This window comes from Saccostrea cucullata, unplaced genomic scaffold (assembly GCF_032062105.1).
Source record: "Saccostrea cucullata isolate Sc308-1 unplaced genomic scaffold, CSIRO_AGI_Scuc_v1 ctg1217, whole genome shotgun sequence".
Lineage (NCBI taxonomy): Eukaryota > Metazoa > Mollusca > Bivalvia > Ostreida > Ostreidae > Saccostrea > Saccostrea cuccullata.
The window spans coordinates 144,258-158,783 of record NW_026926108.1 but is presented as its reverse complement, the minus strand read 5'-3'; the positions used below and the strand labels follow the sequence as shown (position 1 = coordinate 158,783).

The window sequence follows — 14,526 nt, the reverse complement described above, 5'->3', positions numbered from 1 at the left end:
GTCAAACCGCACATGACATTCAGCGAGTCTAAGACTTTGACGTCATATGACGTCGTATGCATGTTGCATTATCAAACCAAAGCCTGAACAGGGCTGACTTTAAATGAAGAACCGTTTCATTGACTATTTTTCTGCAACAAAGTCATTAAATCAAGGCAAGTCTATTTTTCTTTTAACTTTAGCGTTTGTTTACGAAGTGATGCATTGTGGGTCAAAATTACTGCGGAAAGAAATTCTATGGAATGAGTGTGCAGTAGTCCGATTTTCTCTTCAGACAGGCATTGTCGTTAGAGCTCGCAGTAACGAGCATCACTTTGCGATGATCGCTGCGCTCGCTACAATGCATCAGTTTCATGATAATGTTTGTGTCTGGTTAGATGTTGGGAGAGGCTGTGCAATAGGAGGAAGGAGTATCATGCAAGGACTGTACCTATAGGACTTCAAAGATCATCGGAGGAGAAATATCCAAAGAATGTCATTCGCAATCAGAAATACAGTGTCATTACATTCATACCAAAGGTAGGTAGATGTTAGACCTTTTGATAATGTTCATCTCTTGTATATCTATTGAGCACATTTTAAACAAATAAACAGCTGTAGTGATCTGCCTGTTGAGTTATGAACCATAGATGTTGGCCTGGGTAGCTTAGTGATTAGAATGTTTGACCATTGAAGTAGGTGTCCCTGGTTTGATTTAAGTCCAGGCATTATTTTCTCCTTTTCTTTTACATTTTTGTCACATACCTTTCACCTGAAAATGTGGTGGTTTGGGTTGTCTGAAGGAGGATATTTGCAATGGAGGTATCCCAGATTCCCATTTCAGCTATAATTTTCTTTTTTTCTATTATTAATTTACTTTCATTATACTGGTAGTCAATTTAGAAATAAATGTTTTGTTCAGTTCTGTATATCAACTCATTACTGTACATTTATACTAAGGTAAGGCTGCCTTAGTAGGCAGGTACACAATATCATTATAATTATTCCAAAGGTAGGATGGGTACAACTTCCTGAATTTCCCTGATGTTTTATGATTTGCTGTTGTTTGTTTATTTAGGTTGTAAATTATCCTGATAATATCCTGCATAAGGATATATACCTGTACTTCTCTATACTTGTGAAATAAATCAAGACAATGTTTAATCTTACAAAATTTTTCTTTTTAGATAATGTACTGTAAATGAATTATTTGTCATTTTTAGGTTCTATTTGAACAGTTCAAGTTCTTCCTAAATCTGTACTTTCTGGTGATGGCATTGTCCCAGTTTATACCTGAGATAAGAATTGGCTACCTGTACACATACTGGGGACCTCTGGTGAGTACCCCACCCACACACACAGTCCACTTTTAATAGTGAGAAGAACCACACAATCAGTAAGCTACCTCTATACAAACTGGTGACCTGGTAAATACCAAACACACTCTCTCGCAGTTAACTTATAATAGAAATTTTTGAAAAGTTCTAGACAAACAGTAAGCTACATCTACTCAAACTGGGGACCTCTGATAAATACCAAACACACAGCTAACACATCTAATGGGGGACCTCTGGTAAATACCAAACACACACAGTCAACACAAACTGGGGACCTCTGGTAAATACCTTACAAACAGTCAATAAAAACTTGGGATCTCTGGTAAATACCAAACACACACAGTCAACACAAACCACGCCTGCTAATCGATCACTTGCACAACCAGCAGTTGTGTATAACAATCAAAAGAGATCGATTTCCGGTTGTGCAGTTGATGCGAATAATTCCAGTGCACAGGTAGTAAATGGACTCGATTCAGACAATAATTGATATTTTTATTAAAATATAAGAATGTGATTCCATGAGCAATTCATTTTTCTTTAATTTTACCCTCTGATAAAATGCAGAGATTGTCGATTAGCGACTATATTTGTTTTGAAGCAAGGGCTGGTAGAGCGAAAACGCTGATTGAAAACAGTATTCGCCGACTAAAATTCGTTTTAATCTCAACTAACCTTAAAAATTCAATGTCCACCATAAGTATGCAACAAGTGCATCCTGTCCACCAAAACTGGGACTTCGATATTGTATAATTTGACAAATATTCGAAGAAAAAAACATTGCTTGTGCATGCGATCATTCAGTTGTGAAAGAGATCTCGGGTTATGCATGAGATAAAGGATAAAAAGTTACGCAAGTATTATACAATCTCCATAATTCACCTCTTATACTATTTTATTTTTGGTAATTATAAAATGTTAAATATTGTCTATAATATGAAGGCGTTGCAGGGGCAGATCCAGCAATTTTTGAAAAAAAAAAAGGGGGGGGGGTTGTCCAGGTGTCCAACACTCATGCATATAGGCACTTTAAACCTGGCAACACTGAGTTTTCAACAGTTCTATGGGGGACTTTGACAAGCCAATAACAAACAAACAAAACAAAAACACAAACAAGCAAGCAGGGCTCGGATTGTATGTGACGGTACTCGGAGGAAAGCATATTAAACGAGGGAACTCTATTTATAGCGATCAGAAAGGACAGAGATTGAACAACATGTACAGTGTATTTATTTTATTCGAAATATTTTTTTTATTCAAAGTATTTATTTTATTCAAAATATTAGACGTAATGAAATATCCGTGGTACATAACTCTCTCTCTAATCAAATAGAGGGGGGGGGGGTCCAACCCCAGGAACCACCTTCTAGATCCGCCAATGATGTACAGTCATTTTTTGCAAGCACATTTTGCAGCAGCAGCCGATCTCTTATATCGGGAAATGAGGCGTTATTTTTCAAAAGTTCTGTTAACTAATCTTAATTTTAAAAACTTTCTTTAAACTGAGCATTTATTGTTGTTGTTACAATTTCATTGTCATTTCTAATTGGGTAATTAATAATATATGGTTATATAGAAAGAGTTTACAATAGGTACTCCCCAACCAGGGAGTAATCAAGATATGAAAGGAAATCGTCATAATTTTCCAGATAATAATGAAGTGGTTAAAGTTGCAAGGTGAATAAAAATTGAAAAAGTTTTTCAACAACACTGTAGTAAAAATTGTTTTGAATGTGCAACAGATGTGACAACAAATATTTTTCTTACATTTTTTCCATCAAACTACGCGCCTTGATTAGCCTACTGCAGAAACCATGGGTATTATCACGTGATAAAGATCCAGGGTTTCGGCATGTGGTTCATCTTGAGAGACCTACATCTTCATTCATACGTTCTTATAATTCATCATTGACTTTTTTATTGATTCATTGATGACTCCATTTGATGAACAAATGCACTAAAATTTCTATTTAATTAAAAAAAAACATTTTATTTATTTTTGCTTTGAAGACAGTCTGAAATGAAATTGATCTATTTCAGCTTTGAATATTGTGTGCTTCCCATGCATTGATGCTTTTCAAATAAAGAAAGTACAAGTAACTTTTGAAATTATAAATTTTGCGGCTGATTTGATGCTTTGCATTAATTTTATTTGGAATGTTTAATAGGGATATTTTTTATTGAACGATTATTTTGGATTTTTGACGATTTTTCCCCTATGGTATACATGATGAATAATGTAATAAATATAATTTGTGAGAAAAAAGTGTCCAACAAGTCCGGGGGGGGGGGGTCCTGTCCAGAAGCACCTGTAATGTGGTGTTGTCATCTTGATCCTTTCCATCTCGATAATAAAATTCAGGATACCTAGCTTCAAAACACCAGGAAATATTTACCCCTTGGCAAACACATATCATCGAGAGCCTGCCTCTTATTTTTTTCACAGACAGCACTTTTACTATAAAATATATATGAAATGAAAGCATGAAAAATTCGGTCTTTCCCTCCACTTTTGTTGAAGTACCGTCAAATAAAGGTAAGGTATGTTTGAGTTAAACAATTTCGTACTGAAAGAAAATGATATACTGCCCAGTATATGCTGGATTTTTTTTTAATTTTATTTTATCTCTTTTTTTTATTATTAATTATTATTTTTTTTTTGCATACGAAATAGTCATATTAAAGATGCATTGGATAATTCACACAAGATTTATTATTTAAATAATACACACATAATTTTTTACTGTAATTATATTGATTGTAACTGAAACTTTAACCCCCTCCCCTAACAGATCTACTTCAACAGTTTACTTATCTTATATATCTTTTTTTCTCACAAATTCAACTTATTTGCAAGAAAATTCTATAGTTTTATGTTTTAAATTTTGCAAGACTGCGTTATAATTATATAATGTTTAATTTTATTCGTAAAGTTTGAAACTTTTTGTCCTTCATCTCATGCATAACCCGAGATCTCTTTCACAACTGAATGATCGCATGCACAAGCAATGTTTTTTTCTTCGAATATTTGTCAAATTATACACATATCGAAGTCCCAGTTTTGGTGGATAGGATGCACTTGTTGCATACTCATGGTGGACATTGAATTTTTAAGGTTAGTTGAGATTAAAATGAATTTTAGTCGGCGAATACTGTTTTCAATCAGCGTTTTCGCTCTACCAGCCCTTGCTTCAAAACAAATATAGTCGCTAATCGACAATTACTGCATTTTATGAGAGTGTAAAATTAAAGAAAAATAAATTGCTCATGGAATCACATTCTTATATTTTAATAAAAATGTCAATTATTGCCTGAATCGAGTCCATTTACTACCTGTGCACTGGTATTATTCGCATCAACTGCACAACCGGAAATCGATCTCTTTTGATTGTTATACACAACTGCTGGTTGTGCAAGTGATCGATTAGCAGGCGTGCAAACTGGGGAACTCTGGTAAATACCAAACACAGACAGTCAACACAAACCGTGAACCTCTGGTGAATGCCAAACGCACACAGTCAACACAAACCGTGGGCCTCTGGTGAATGCCAAACACACACAGTCAACATAAACTGTCGACCTCTGATAAATACCAAACACACACAGTCAACACAAACTGGAGACCTCTGGTAAATACCAAACACACACAGGTAACACAAACTGGGGACCTCTGGTAAATACCAAACACACAGTCAACACAAACTGGGGACCTCTGGTAAATACCAAACACACACAGTCAACACAAACTGGGGACCTCTGGTAAATACCAAACACACACAGTCAATACAAACTGGGGACCTCTGGTAAATACCAAACACACACAGGTTACACAAACTGAGGATCTCTTGTCTGCAAAAACTTTAACCTTGCACATAATTTTTGAGTTGATGGGGCTTTTTCTTTCATATTTCACAAGTGTTAATATTCCTTGTGACAAGACATTTCTTTGGGTACCACCAAATATGACTTTTTGACCCACTTTAACAAAAAATTCTCACACTTTAACCTTGGTCATAACTTTTGAACTGTTGGTGCTAGGGATTTCACACTTCACCTGTGTATTCATTATGACAAGACCTTTCAGTGGGTGTATGGAAATATTTTTTGGCCTTTGGCCTTGACCTTAGAGTTTGACCCACTTTTTAAAAAAATTATCCTTTGCCACATTTTTTGAACAGTTAGAACTAGGGCTTTCCTATTTCACAGATTATTCCTTGTGATAAGACTTTCTCATGGGTACCAACAATTTGACCTTGACCTTCGGAGTTTGACATGCAATTGAAAAAATTCAACATTACCTTTAACTGTGAATTAAATTGTAAAGTGACTTAAATTAAAACAAATATGCTTGTTATTAAAGTGCAGAATTGTAGCATTGTTCCTAATTTTTGCAAGAAAATGATCAATGTTTTCAAATTCTTTAAATAAAAATACATGTAGTTAGGTCTAAAGTAACTCAACAATATCTATAAAAGTAAACTAACGCTACTTTTTCAAAATTGTCATTTGCCTAACTTTGATGATTTTCATTAATGTTTGGTTTATGTAAACTAGAAACTAGAATGCCCGATCATTGTGTGTGTGAATTACAGCCTCTCTAGTTTATATAGAAGATATCTGTAACATTGTTATACCACCAAGTTTTCATTATAAGGAGATAAATAGAGGGATTATTCTGCCCAGCTGTTACTTCAGCCAGTGTCCTTATTGGCAGATGTTGCCTCCATTTCATTACCCTTCCTGTTCAGTTATTGATAAACAAAGAATGATATATAAACTTATCCTTGCAACTGGACCACCTCATGCTTCTCTGACTTACACATTACTAGCTTTACTGGTCAGAGTCAAGAAGAGTTAATGCAATAGTTACAAGTGTCACTTATCCATCTGTTTGTCCAGCTGTCTGTCTGTCCATCTGAAATAAAAAATTTTGAAATACATGTACTATTCTTCCTACATTTTTGGTCTGATTTCAAAATAATTAGCCACACAAGTAGATTACACTAAGATACATAATTCTTGTTGTCATCAGTTTTAGAATTTGGTGAATAGTGTTGCCATGGTTATTAAAATGGAAAATTCTATAAAATTCTTTCAAAAGGTTCTTCCTGCTGCAGTTTAGTCTGACTGAAAAAAATGCTAAACAAAGAATCATTATTTTTTTATTGCTGTTGAATTGTTTCAAGTCCAAGTGCTACTTTTCTCTTCATTTGTTAGAAGTACACACCAATAGTACTGCAGACTCATCTTCAGGATTTAGATGCCTAACTCCTAAATTTCATTTAAATCCACATAACAGTCCTAAATGGTGAAAAAACCCATTACCTAAATACATATTTAAATTTACATTAGTGTCGTTTAGAAATGTGCTTAAATCACTATGTATTCGTTTTATTAAATAATGCACTAAGGATATGTGGAATAATGATATAGCCTGTAGATGGGCAGTTTACATACATGCATTAACAATGAAAAGAATTGCACCAAGATTCTTTTATAAATGTTTATAAACATGTTACAGATACATTTTAGATGACACATCAAGTCACAATGATCTTCAATATTTTAGGGTTTTGTGATTTTTGTGACGATGTGTCGTGAGGCCCTCGATGATTACAGAAGATACAGACGTGATAAAGAAGCCAACTCACAGAAATACCGTAAACTAACTCGTGATGGTTTGGTCCCGGTTCCCAGCAGTAACATCAGAGTGGGCGACCTTATTGTGGTCGATAAGGTAACTTATTTATTCATTCATTTGTAGAGATTTTCGGATATGATTACTTATTCAAGTTTGTTTGTTTTCCAGGATCACAATATGTCATTTAATGTAGTTTTTTTTCTTTTTTTTGTGAGATTAGCTAATGCTTTGAAATTGACCTAGTTCTCTGATTTTTAGGATCACTGAGTGCCAACTGTTGTCTTACAAGCTAGGTTTTTTTTAGAACCAGCACAAGCTAATTGACCCAATTTTCTTGTTTTATTATTAGGATCAGCAAATACCTGCTGACATGGTTTTCTTGTTTTATTTATAGGATCATTGAGTGCCTGCTGACATGGTTATCTTGTTTTATTTATAGGATCAGTGAGTGCCTGCTGACATGGTTATCTTGTTTTATTTTTAGGATCAGCGAGTGCCTGCTGACATGGTTTTCTTGTTTTATTTTTAGGATCAGCGAGTGCCTGCTGACATGGTTATCTTGTTTTATTTTTAGGATCAGCAAGTGCCTGCTGACATGGTTATCTTGTTTTATTTTTAGGATCAGTGAGTGCCTGCTGACATGGTTATCTTGTTTTATTTATAGGATCAGAGAGTGCCTGCTGACATGGTTATCTTGTTTTATTTACAGGATCAGAGAGTGCCTGCTGACATGGTTTTCTTGTTTTATTTATAGGATCATTGAGTGCCTGCTGACATGGTTATCTTGTTTTATTTATAGGATCAGTGAGTGCCTGCTGACATGGTTATTTTGTTTTATTTTTAGGATCAGCGAGTGCCTGCTGACATGGTTTTCTTGTTTTATTTTTAGGATCAGCGAGTGCCTGCTGACATGGTTATCTTGTTTTATTTTTAGGATCAGCGAGTGCCTGCTGACATGGTTATCTTGTTTTATTTTTAGGATCAGCGAGTGCCTGCTGACATGGTTATCTTGTTTTATTTTTAGGATCAGCGAGTGCCTGCTGACATGGTTATTTTGTTTTATTTTTAGGATCAGCGAGTGCCTGCTGACATGGTTATCTTGTTTTATTTTTAGAATCAGCATGTGAAATGAAAAATTTATGAGGTTATAAAATCATGTGATAAATATTCCATATGAAAAAATCTATACACATAATAAAGAATAAGCCTGCTGTATACATGTACATGGTTATCTTGTTTTTGTTTTATTTTTACATGGTTATCTTGTCAGCGAGTGCCTGCTGACATGGTTATCTTGTTTTATTTTTAGGATCAGTACGAGTGCCTGCTGACATGGTTTTCTCACGTCAATGTGGTAAGTTATAACTTTATATCCAGTACAAAGCACACAGAAACTCCACATCAATGTGGTAAGTTATAACTTTGTATCCAGTACAAAGCACCCAGAAACTCCACGTCAATGTGGTAAGTTATAACTTTATATCCAGCAAAGCACAGAAACTGGTCAATTGTAAGTTATAACTTTATATCCATACAAAGCACCCAGAAACTGCCTGCTGACATGGTTATTTTGTTTTATTTTTATATCCAGCAAAGCACTGCTGAAACTTCACATTATTTTGTTAAGTTATTTTTATATCCAGTACAAAGCACCCAGAAACTGACATGGTTATCTTGTTTTATTTTTATATCAGCGAGTGCCTGCTGACATGGTTTTCTTGAGGCACCACAGAAACTCCAGGTCAATGTGGTAAGTTATAACTTTATATCCAGTACAAAGCACCCAGAAACTCCACGTCAATGTGGTAAGTTATAACTTTATATCCAGTACAAAGCACCCAGAAACTTCACGTCAGTGTGGTAAGTTATAACTTTATATCCAGTACAAAGCACCCAGAAACTTCACGTCAATGTGGTAAGTTATTACTTTATATCCAGTACAAAGCACCCAGAAACGTCACGTCAGTTTGGTTATCTATAATTTTTGTCAGAATTGTGATGTTTTAAAAAAGATATAAACAAATGTATGTGTATGACCCTCAGTAAGCCTCTCTACTACAGGATATTTTGGATATAACAGCGGAGGTGTACGCTGAGGCTCCTCAGAAAGACATCCACGGCTTTTTGGGCACTTTTAAACGGGTGAGGACTGTCATTCTCTTTGTTTTGTGTTTTCTATTCACCACTTCAAGAATATTTAAGTTTACTTCAGTTGTAGGGATTTATAAGGATTCTCTTTGCAATGAAATATGTTCATATCTTCATTTCATAATCTGAGTCTCATGTTAATGGTTATTGATTTCTTATTGATCTGAATGCAGTACATATGTAACAGGGTGACTGATACCAAAGTAATATTGACATTGAGAGTACCGGTATAATCTACACTACTTATCATTGTCAATTACAAACTTGTATTCAAAAGTCAGAACCTAGAACTTCTTAGACTACTCACTAAGTAATTTTAGATTGTATTAGAGTTCTGAATTTGTGTTGTTACAGTATGATGAACCTGTAGAAGATTCTCTTAGTGTTGAGAATACTCTGTGGTCCAATACTGTAGTGGCCTCGGGGTCAGCCCTGGGGGTGGTGATATACACAGGGGCGGAGACACGTAGTGTGATGAACACTTCCCAACCACCATCCAAGGTACATATCTTAGTACTACGCATTAGAACTGATTTGAAATGTAACTCTACCTGTTGTTTTGTTTATGTAAAATCTAAACAGTGTATATTTTGCTTGCTAAAAAATGCTAACATTATCAATTAGAATTATTTTTTTTTGATACAGCTGTAATTTGATATTTTCTTCAAATGGTAAAATCGTACAATTAATTTCTTCTCTTAATTGCAAGAACACATTCGTGTACATGTAGTACATGAAAGAAATATGAATACAAGATGGTATCCTTTCATCCAACAGGTTGGTCTCCTAGACCTAGAAGTCAACACACTGACAAAGCTGTTGTTTTTTGCTGTAATAATTTTGTCTGTAGTTATGTTAGCTCTAAAGGTAAGTCCTCATTTAAACTCATAAGTTTGTAAATGTTGTATTTGTAAACCTTCATTTATATGCAGTAACTCAGAAGTACCTGTATGTAGAATCTCCAATATGAACACTGTCCGAAACAAAATAAAACAAATGTAAAGATTTTAATCTCATAGTTCTGTAGAGTACACACGTTTTTATGCAACTTTGATCATTTAAGGAAATCTTTGTAACTTGTATAGTTTTATAACAATGTTAAAATTTTGTGTCAGTAAAAAAAGATGTCTCAGAGAGATTATAAATGTATAGTGTATATGAGTAAATATTTTTTTTCTTTCAGGGATTTGATGGACCCTGGTACAGATATCTCTTCAGATTTATACTTCTCTTCTCTTACATTATTCCTATAAGGTAATAGAAATCTAAAATTTAAAAAAATTCTCAAAATAGTCATAGTTTTTGTTGTATCTTTACAGATGTGCCTATAGCTTCATGTCTTTAAAATCTTTGTCTTCAGTTTGCGAATCAATCTGGACATGGGAAAGGCAGCATACTCATTTATGATCCAGAGAGATAAATCAATCCCAGAAACCATTGCTCGGAGCACCACAATTCCAGAGGAATTAGGTCGTGTTAGCTACCTCATGTCTGACAAAACTGGCACACTCACACAAAACGAAATGGTAAATAACCGGAATACAGTTTCTCTCATCTGCTGAAATGTGCACATTACACTAGTATAAATTCTGTGCTGTATATTGCTCATAATGATAATATGTTTTAGTAATAAAAATTTATTATTATACTGTTTTACCCTTGTGTGTCTGTCTGTTTGTCCATAATTTTTTTTTCTGTGTTTTGACAGGTTTTCAAGAAACTTCATCTGGGAACTGTGTCCTTTACCCCTGAAACAATGGATGAGGTCAGAATTTATCCTGTTTGTATAGATTATCAGAAGTTTTTTTTTTTTTAGAATTACTCAAGGTACATGTATTTAACTAATTTCATTAGCAACTTTATTTGATATTGATAGTCTTGCAATTAATAAAGAACTTTTACTTGAAATAAGTTTTCATTGTTATACCTGCACATATAGGTACAGTCGCACTTGAGAACCACTTTTGCTCAACAACAAAAGGAGGCACAACCATCCCAGCAACCTTTCCTGGGCCCCTCCATGACCCCCTCTCGTAGCGGTGGTCCTGTACGACGGACGGTGATCACCCGGGTGTTTGAGGCAGTCAGGGCTCTGGCTCTGTGTCACAATGTGACCCCCGTGTATGAGGAGAGTGAGAACAGTGACCTGGGATACGAAACTGAGGCTGATCAACAGAGCCAGCAACAAGTGGTGTACCAGGCCTCCAGTCCAGATGAGGTCAGTGTCAAACAGAGGCTGATCGAATGATTATTGTATAAAATGGGCCTTGATGTTCAGTCAATAAATACAGGGGGTAGTAAATATTACAGCCTGATATTGATAGGGTTCACATAATAGAGTATAAAATTGAGAGGGAGTTTTCTTTTCCTGTTGTATGTTTATCTAGTTACAACTTGACCATTTGACATAAATATTTCACTACAAACCCGACAAGACAATGTAAACAATATAAATTAAGATTTACATTTGATTACTTTTTCAAGATTTAGTGTTTATGTTGAGTGGTTCAAAAATTTATTTCATACAAAAATTTTATGTTTCCTAAACTAAATGTTAATCTCTTAAAATCTAGCATTATCCCAGAATAATCTCAACAGTTTTATCCTGTGTTAGTATTTCCTTGATGTGTGATATAAGTTGCCCTGTTGACTTCTTTATATTCTTACTTCCCTGATGTTTGTCATAATACTACAAGTACAAACAAGTGTGAAGATTTTTTTTACCTCTTTTTTTCAGTCACATACATCCTGATAAAGAATAATTCATGTGAAACACCCAAAAGGGTGGGGGTATTTGTCCCTTTTGGACAGTTCTAGTTTTGCATATTATAAGTTATAAATTCATTAAATATTGTATCTAATACACCATGAGATCTTGGATCTACCATGTTATTTGATGCACCTTATAAACTTGTTTTCCATTTCTAAGCCTCTGGGAACCTTTTTACATTGTCTGTTTACAGGTTGCCTTGGTTACGTGGACGGAGAGCGTGGGACTGACCTTACTGAAGAGAGATCTGAATTCCATGCAGCTGAGGGCTCCGAATGGCTCCGTCATCACATACCACATCCTCCATATCTTCCCCTTCACCTCAGAGACCAAGAGGATGGGCATCATTGTTAAAGTAGGATTCTCTTTTTAGCTCACTTGCGCTGAAAGCTCAAGTGAGCTTTTCTGATATTATAATCATGAAATTTTTTCTTGGATAGTTGTCATTGTGTTCTGGTATGTTTTATTTAGATTTTTTACTATGATTCTTTAAACTATTTTTTAAAACTTTTGAAAATTATTTATTTATATATTTATGTATTTTTCTTATTTAACAGGAAGAGAAAACAGGAGAGATTTCTTTTTACATGAAGGGTGCTGATGTTGTAATGCAGACAATAGTACAGTACAATGATTGGCTAGAAGAAGAGGTAAATCAGATATGTTAAAATATATATTATGCTGTGCTTCATTCAACTCAGAAAATTTTTACATTTAATTTGATCAAATGAACTTGTAATGATAATAACTGTCTTAATGATGAATTGTAGCTTGATATAAGCATATCATTAGATGTATTTATGCAGTCTTCCACTAATACAACATTTTGATATAATAATTCAATACATCGTGTCACATTTATAATACAGTGTGGAAACATGGCAAGAGAGGGACTCAGAACTCTTGTTGTTGCCAAGAAAATATTAACCGAAGATCAATTCCAAGAATTTGATGTGAGTCTTTTCAGTATTGATTAAATATACACATGTATTATAATAAATAAATTATTTATTGAGGTTTTGTGAAAAAAGCAAAATATTTTGTTTTATGCCAATTTTTTGTTTGAAAGTTCATTCATCTGTGGTGTATTACAGACTCGCTATCATCAAGCCAAAATGAGCATTCAGGACAGAAATGCTAAGATCCAGGGAGTGATAGAGAGTTTAGAGAGAGACATGGAGCTGTTATGTCTGACTGGTGTGGAGGATAAACTACAGGACGGGGTCAGACCCACACTGGAAATGCTGAAAAACGCTGGCATTAAGGTATTAATGTATAACACTGGAAATGCTGAAAAACGCTGGCATTAATACTGATGGTTCTTGACTACGAAATTAGTAGAGTCACAGTTCAACTCTTATATTTTGACAGTTTTCATATCTTGAAATTTTCCAGTAGTCCTACCGATGTCAAGATACAAAAGTTTACCTGTAATTTCTTTATACAGCTTGTTTAATTATTTTATTCTGCCTTAGGTGTGGATGTTGACAGGAGATAAACTAGAGACTGCTATTTGTATTGCTAAGAGTTCTAAGCTTGTCTCCCGGACACAGGACATTCACATCTTTGGAGTGGTCAGTGGCCGGACGGAGGCTCATTTACAGCTGAACGCACTCAGGAGAAAGCAGGACAATGCCTTGATAATCACAGGAAACTCACTGCAGGTAATGAGTATGGTATTCTAAAGATAACAAAAATTTCATTATCTGGAACTCCTTAGGGCAGAAAAAATTAAGGTATTTTGAGATAATTAAGGGTTCAGGATATTCAGGTTAAACTTGAAAAAGAAAGTGATTGGGACTTCCAACCTTGCACAGTTTAATTTGTTTTTGTTCCTTTTAAGTTAATGTAGTGATTGTACATCTATTATTTTGATTGACAGGTGTGCCTGAAATACTATGAACACGAGTTTGTAGAGCTAGCTTGTCAGTGTCCGTCTGTTGTTGTTTGTCGATGTTCTCCAACTCAGAAAGCAGACATCGTGAAACTTCTACAAAACCATACCGGGAAACGCACATGTTCCATAGGTAATTAATTATAATAAATAAAAAATCTGTAGTTTAACCCCAGTCACATTTTCAAAAACAACTAACAGCCAACGGTTTTGGAGAAAAAACTTGGGATTCTTTGGACTCCAGTCAGCCATTGTTTTGCCTGATTTTGACTTTTTTCACCTGAGCCGAAGGCTTAAGTGAGCTTTTCTGATCAAAATTTGTCTGTTGTCTGTCGTGGTCATTGTCGGCGTTGTCATTAACTTTTCACATTTTCGACTTCTTCTCAAGAACCACTGGGCCAATTTCAACCAATCTTAGCACAAAGTATCCTTAGGTGAAGGGGATTCAAATTTGTTCAAATGAAGGGCCACACCCTTTATTAAGGGGAGATAATTGAGAAATAGTGAAAATTTGATGGTATGTTTTAAAAATCTTCTTCTCAAGAACCACTGTGCCAGGAAAGATGAAACTAATAGGGAAGCATCCTCAGTCAGGTAGTGTAGATTCAAATTTGTTCTAATCATGACCACGGGGGGGGGGGGGGGGGGGGGCCACAATGGCCGATCAAAGTTTTACAATATATAGGCCAATCAAAGTCATGTTTTGTTGAAGTTTTGTTGAAGTCATGACCCCTGGGTGTAGGGCGGGGCCACAACA

The 14,526-nt window shown here is 35.0% G+C and overlaps 1 protein-coding gene across 1 annotated transcript in view; it reads left to right on the top strand.

Annotated features, from left to right (window-relative positions):
- LOC134270800 (probable phospholipid-transporting ATPase IIB) overlaps positions 1-14,526 on the top strand; it is a 39,175-nt gene that overhangs the window by 17,393 nt on the left and 7,256 nt on the right. Inside the window, exons 7-27 of the mRNA XM_062753040.1 lie at positions 378-519; positions 1,203-1,316; positions 6,886-7,053; positions 7,442-7,473; positions 7,577-7,581; positions 7,757-7,761; positions 8,267-8,366; positions 8,731-8,762; positions 9,019-9,099; positions 9,460-9,606; positions 9,883-9,972; positions 10,289-10,359; positions 10,466-10,631; positions 10,814-10,870; positions 11,045-11,323; positions 12,069-12,230; positions 12,433-12,525; positions 12,745-12,828; positions 12,970-13,140; positions 13,351-13,539; positions 13,758-13,902. Of these exons, the coding sequence (XP_062609024.1) occupies positions 378-519; positions 1,203-1,316; positions 6,886-7,053; positions 7,442-7,473; positions 7,577-7,581; positions 7,757-7,761; positions 8,267-8,366; positions 8,731-8,762; positions 9,019-9,099; positions 9,460-9,606; positions 9,883-9,972; positions 10,289-10,359; positions 10,466-10,631; positions 10,814-10,870; positions 11,045-11,323; positions 12,069-12,230; positions 12,433-12,525; positions 12,745-12,828; positions 12,970-13,140; positions 13,351-13,539; positions 13,758-13,902 (2,333 nt within the window). The remainder of the gene's footprint in view (positions 1-377; positions 520-1,202; positions 1,317-6,885; positions 7,054-7,441; positions 7,474-7,576; positions 7,582-7,756; positions 7,762-8,266; positions 8,367-8,730; positions 8,763-9,018; positions 9,100-9,459; positions 9,607-9,882; positions 9,973-10,288; positions 10,360-10,465; positions 10,632-10,813; positions 10,871-11,044; positions 11,324-12,068; positions 12,231-12,432; positions 12,526-12,744; positions 12,829-12,969; positions 13,141-13,350; positions 13,540-13,757; positions 13,903-14,526) is intronic.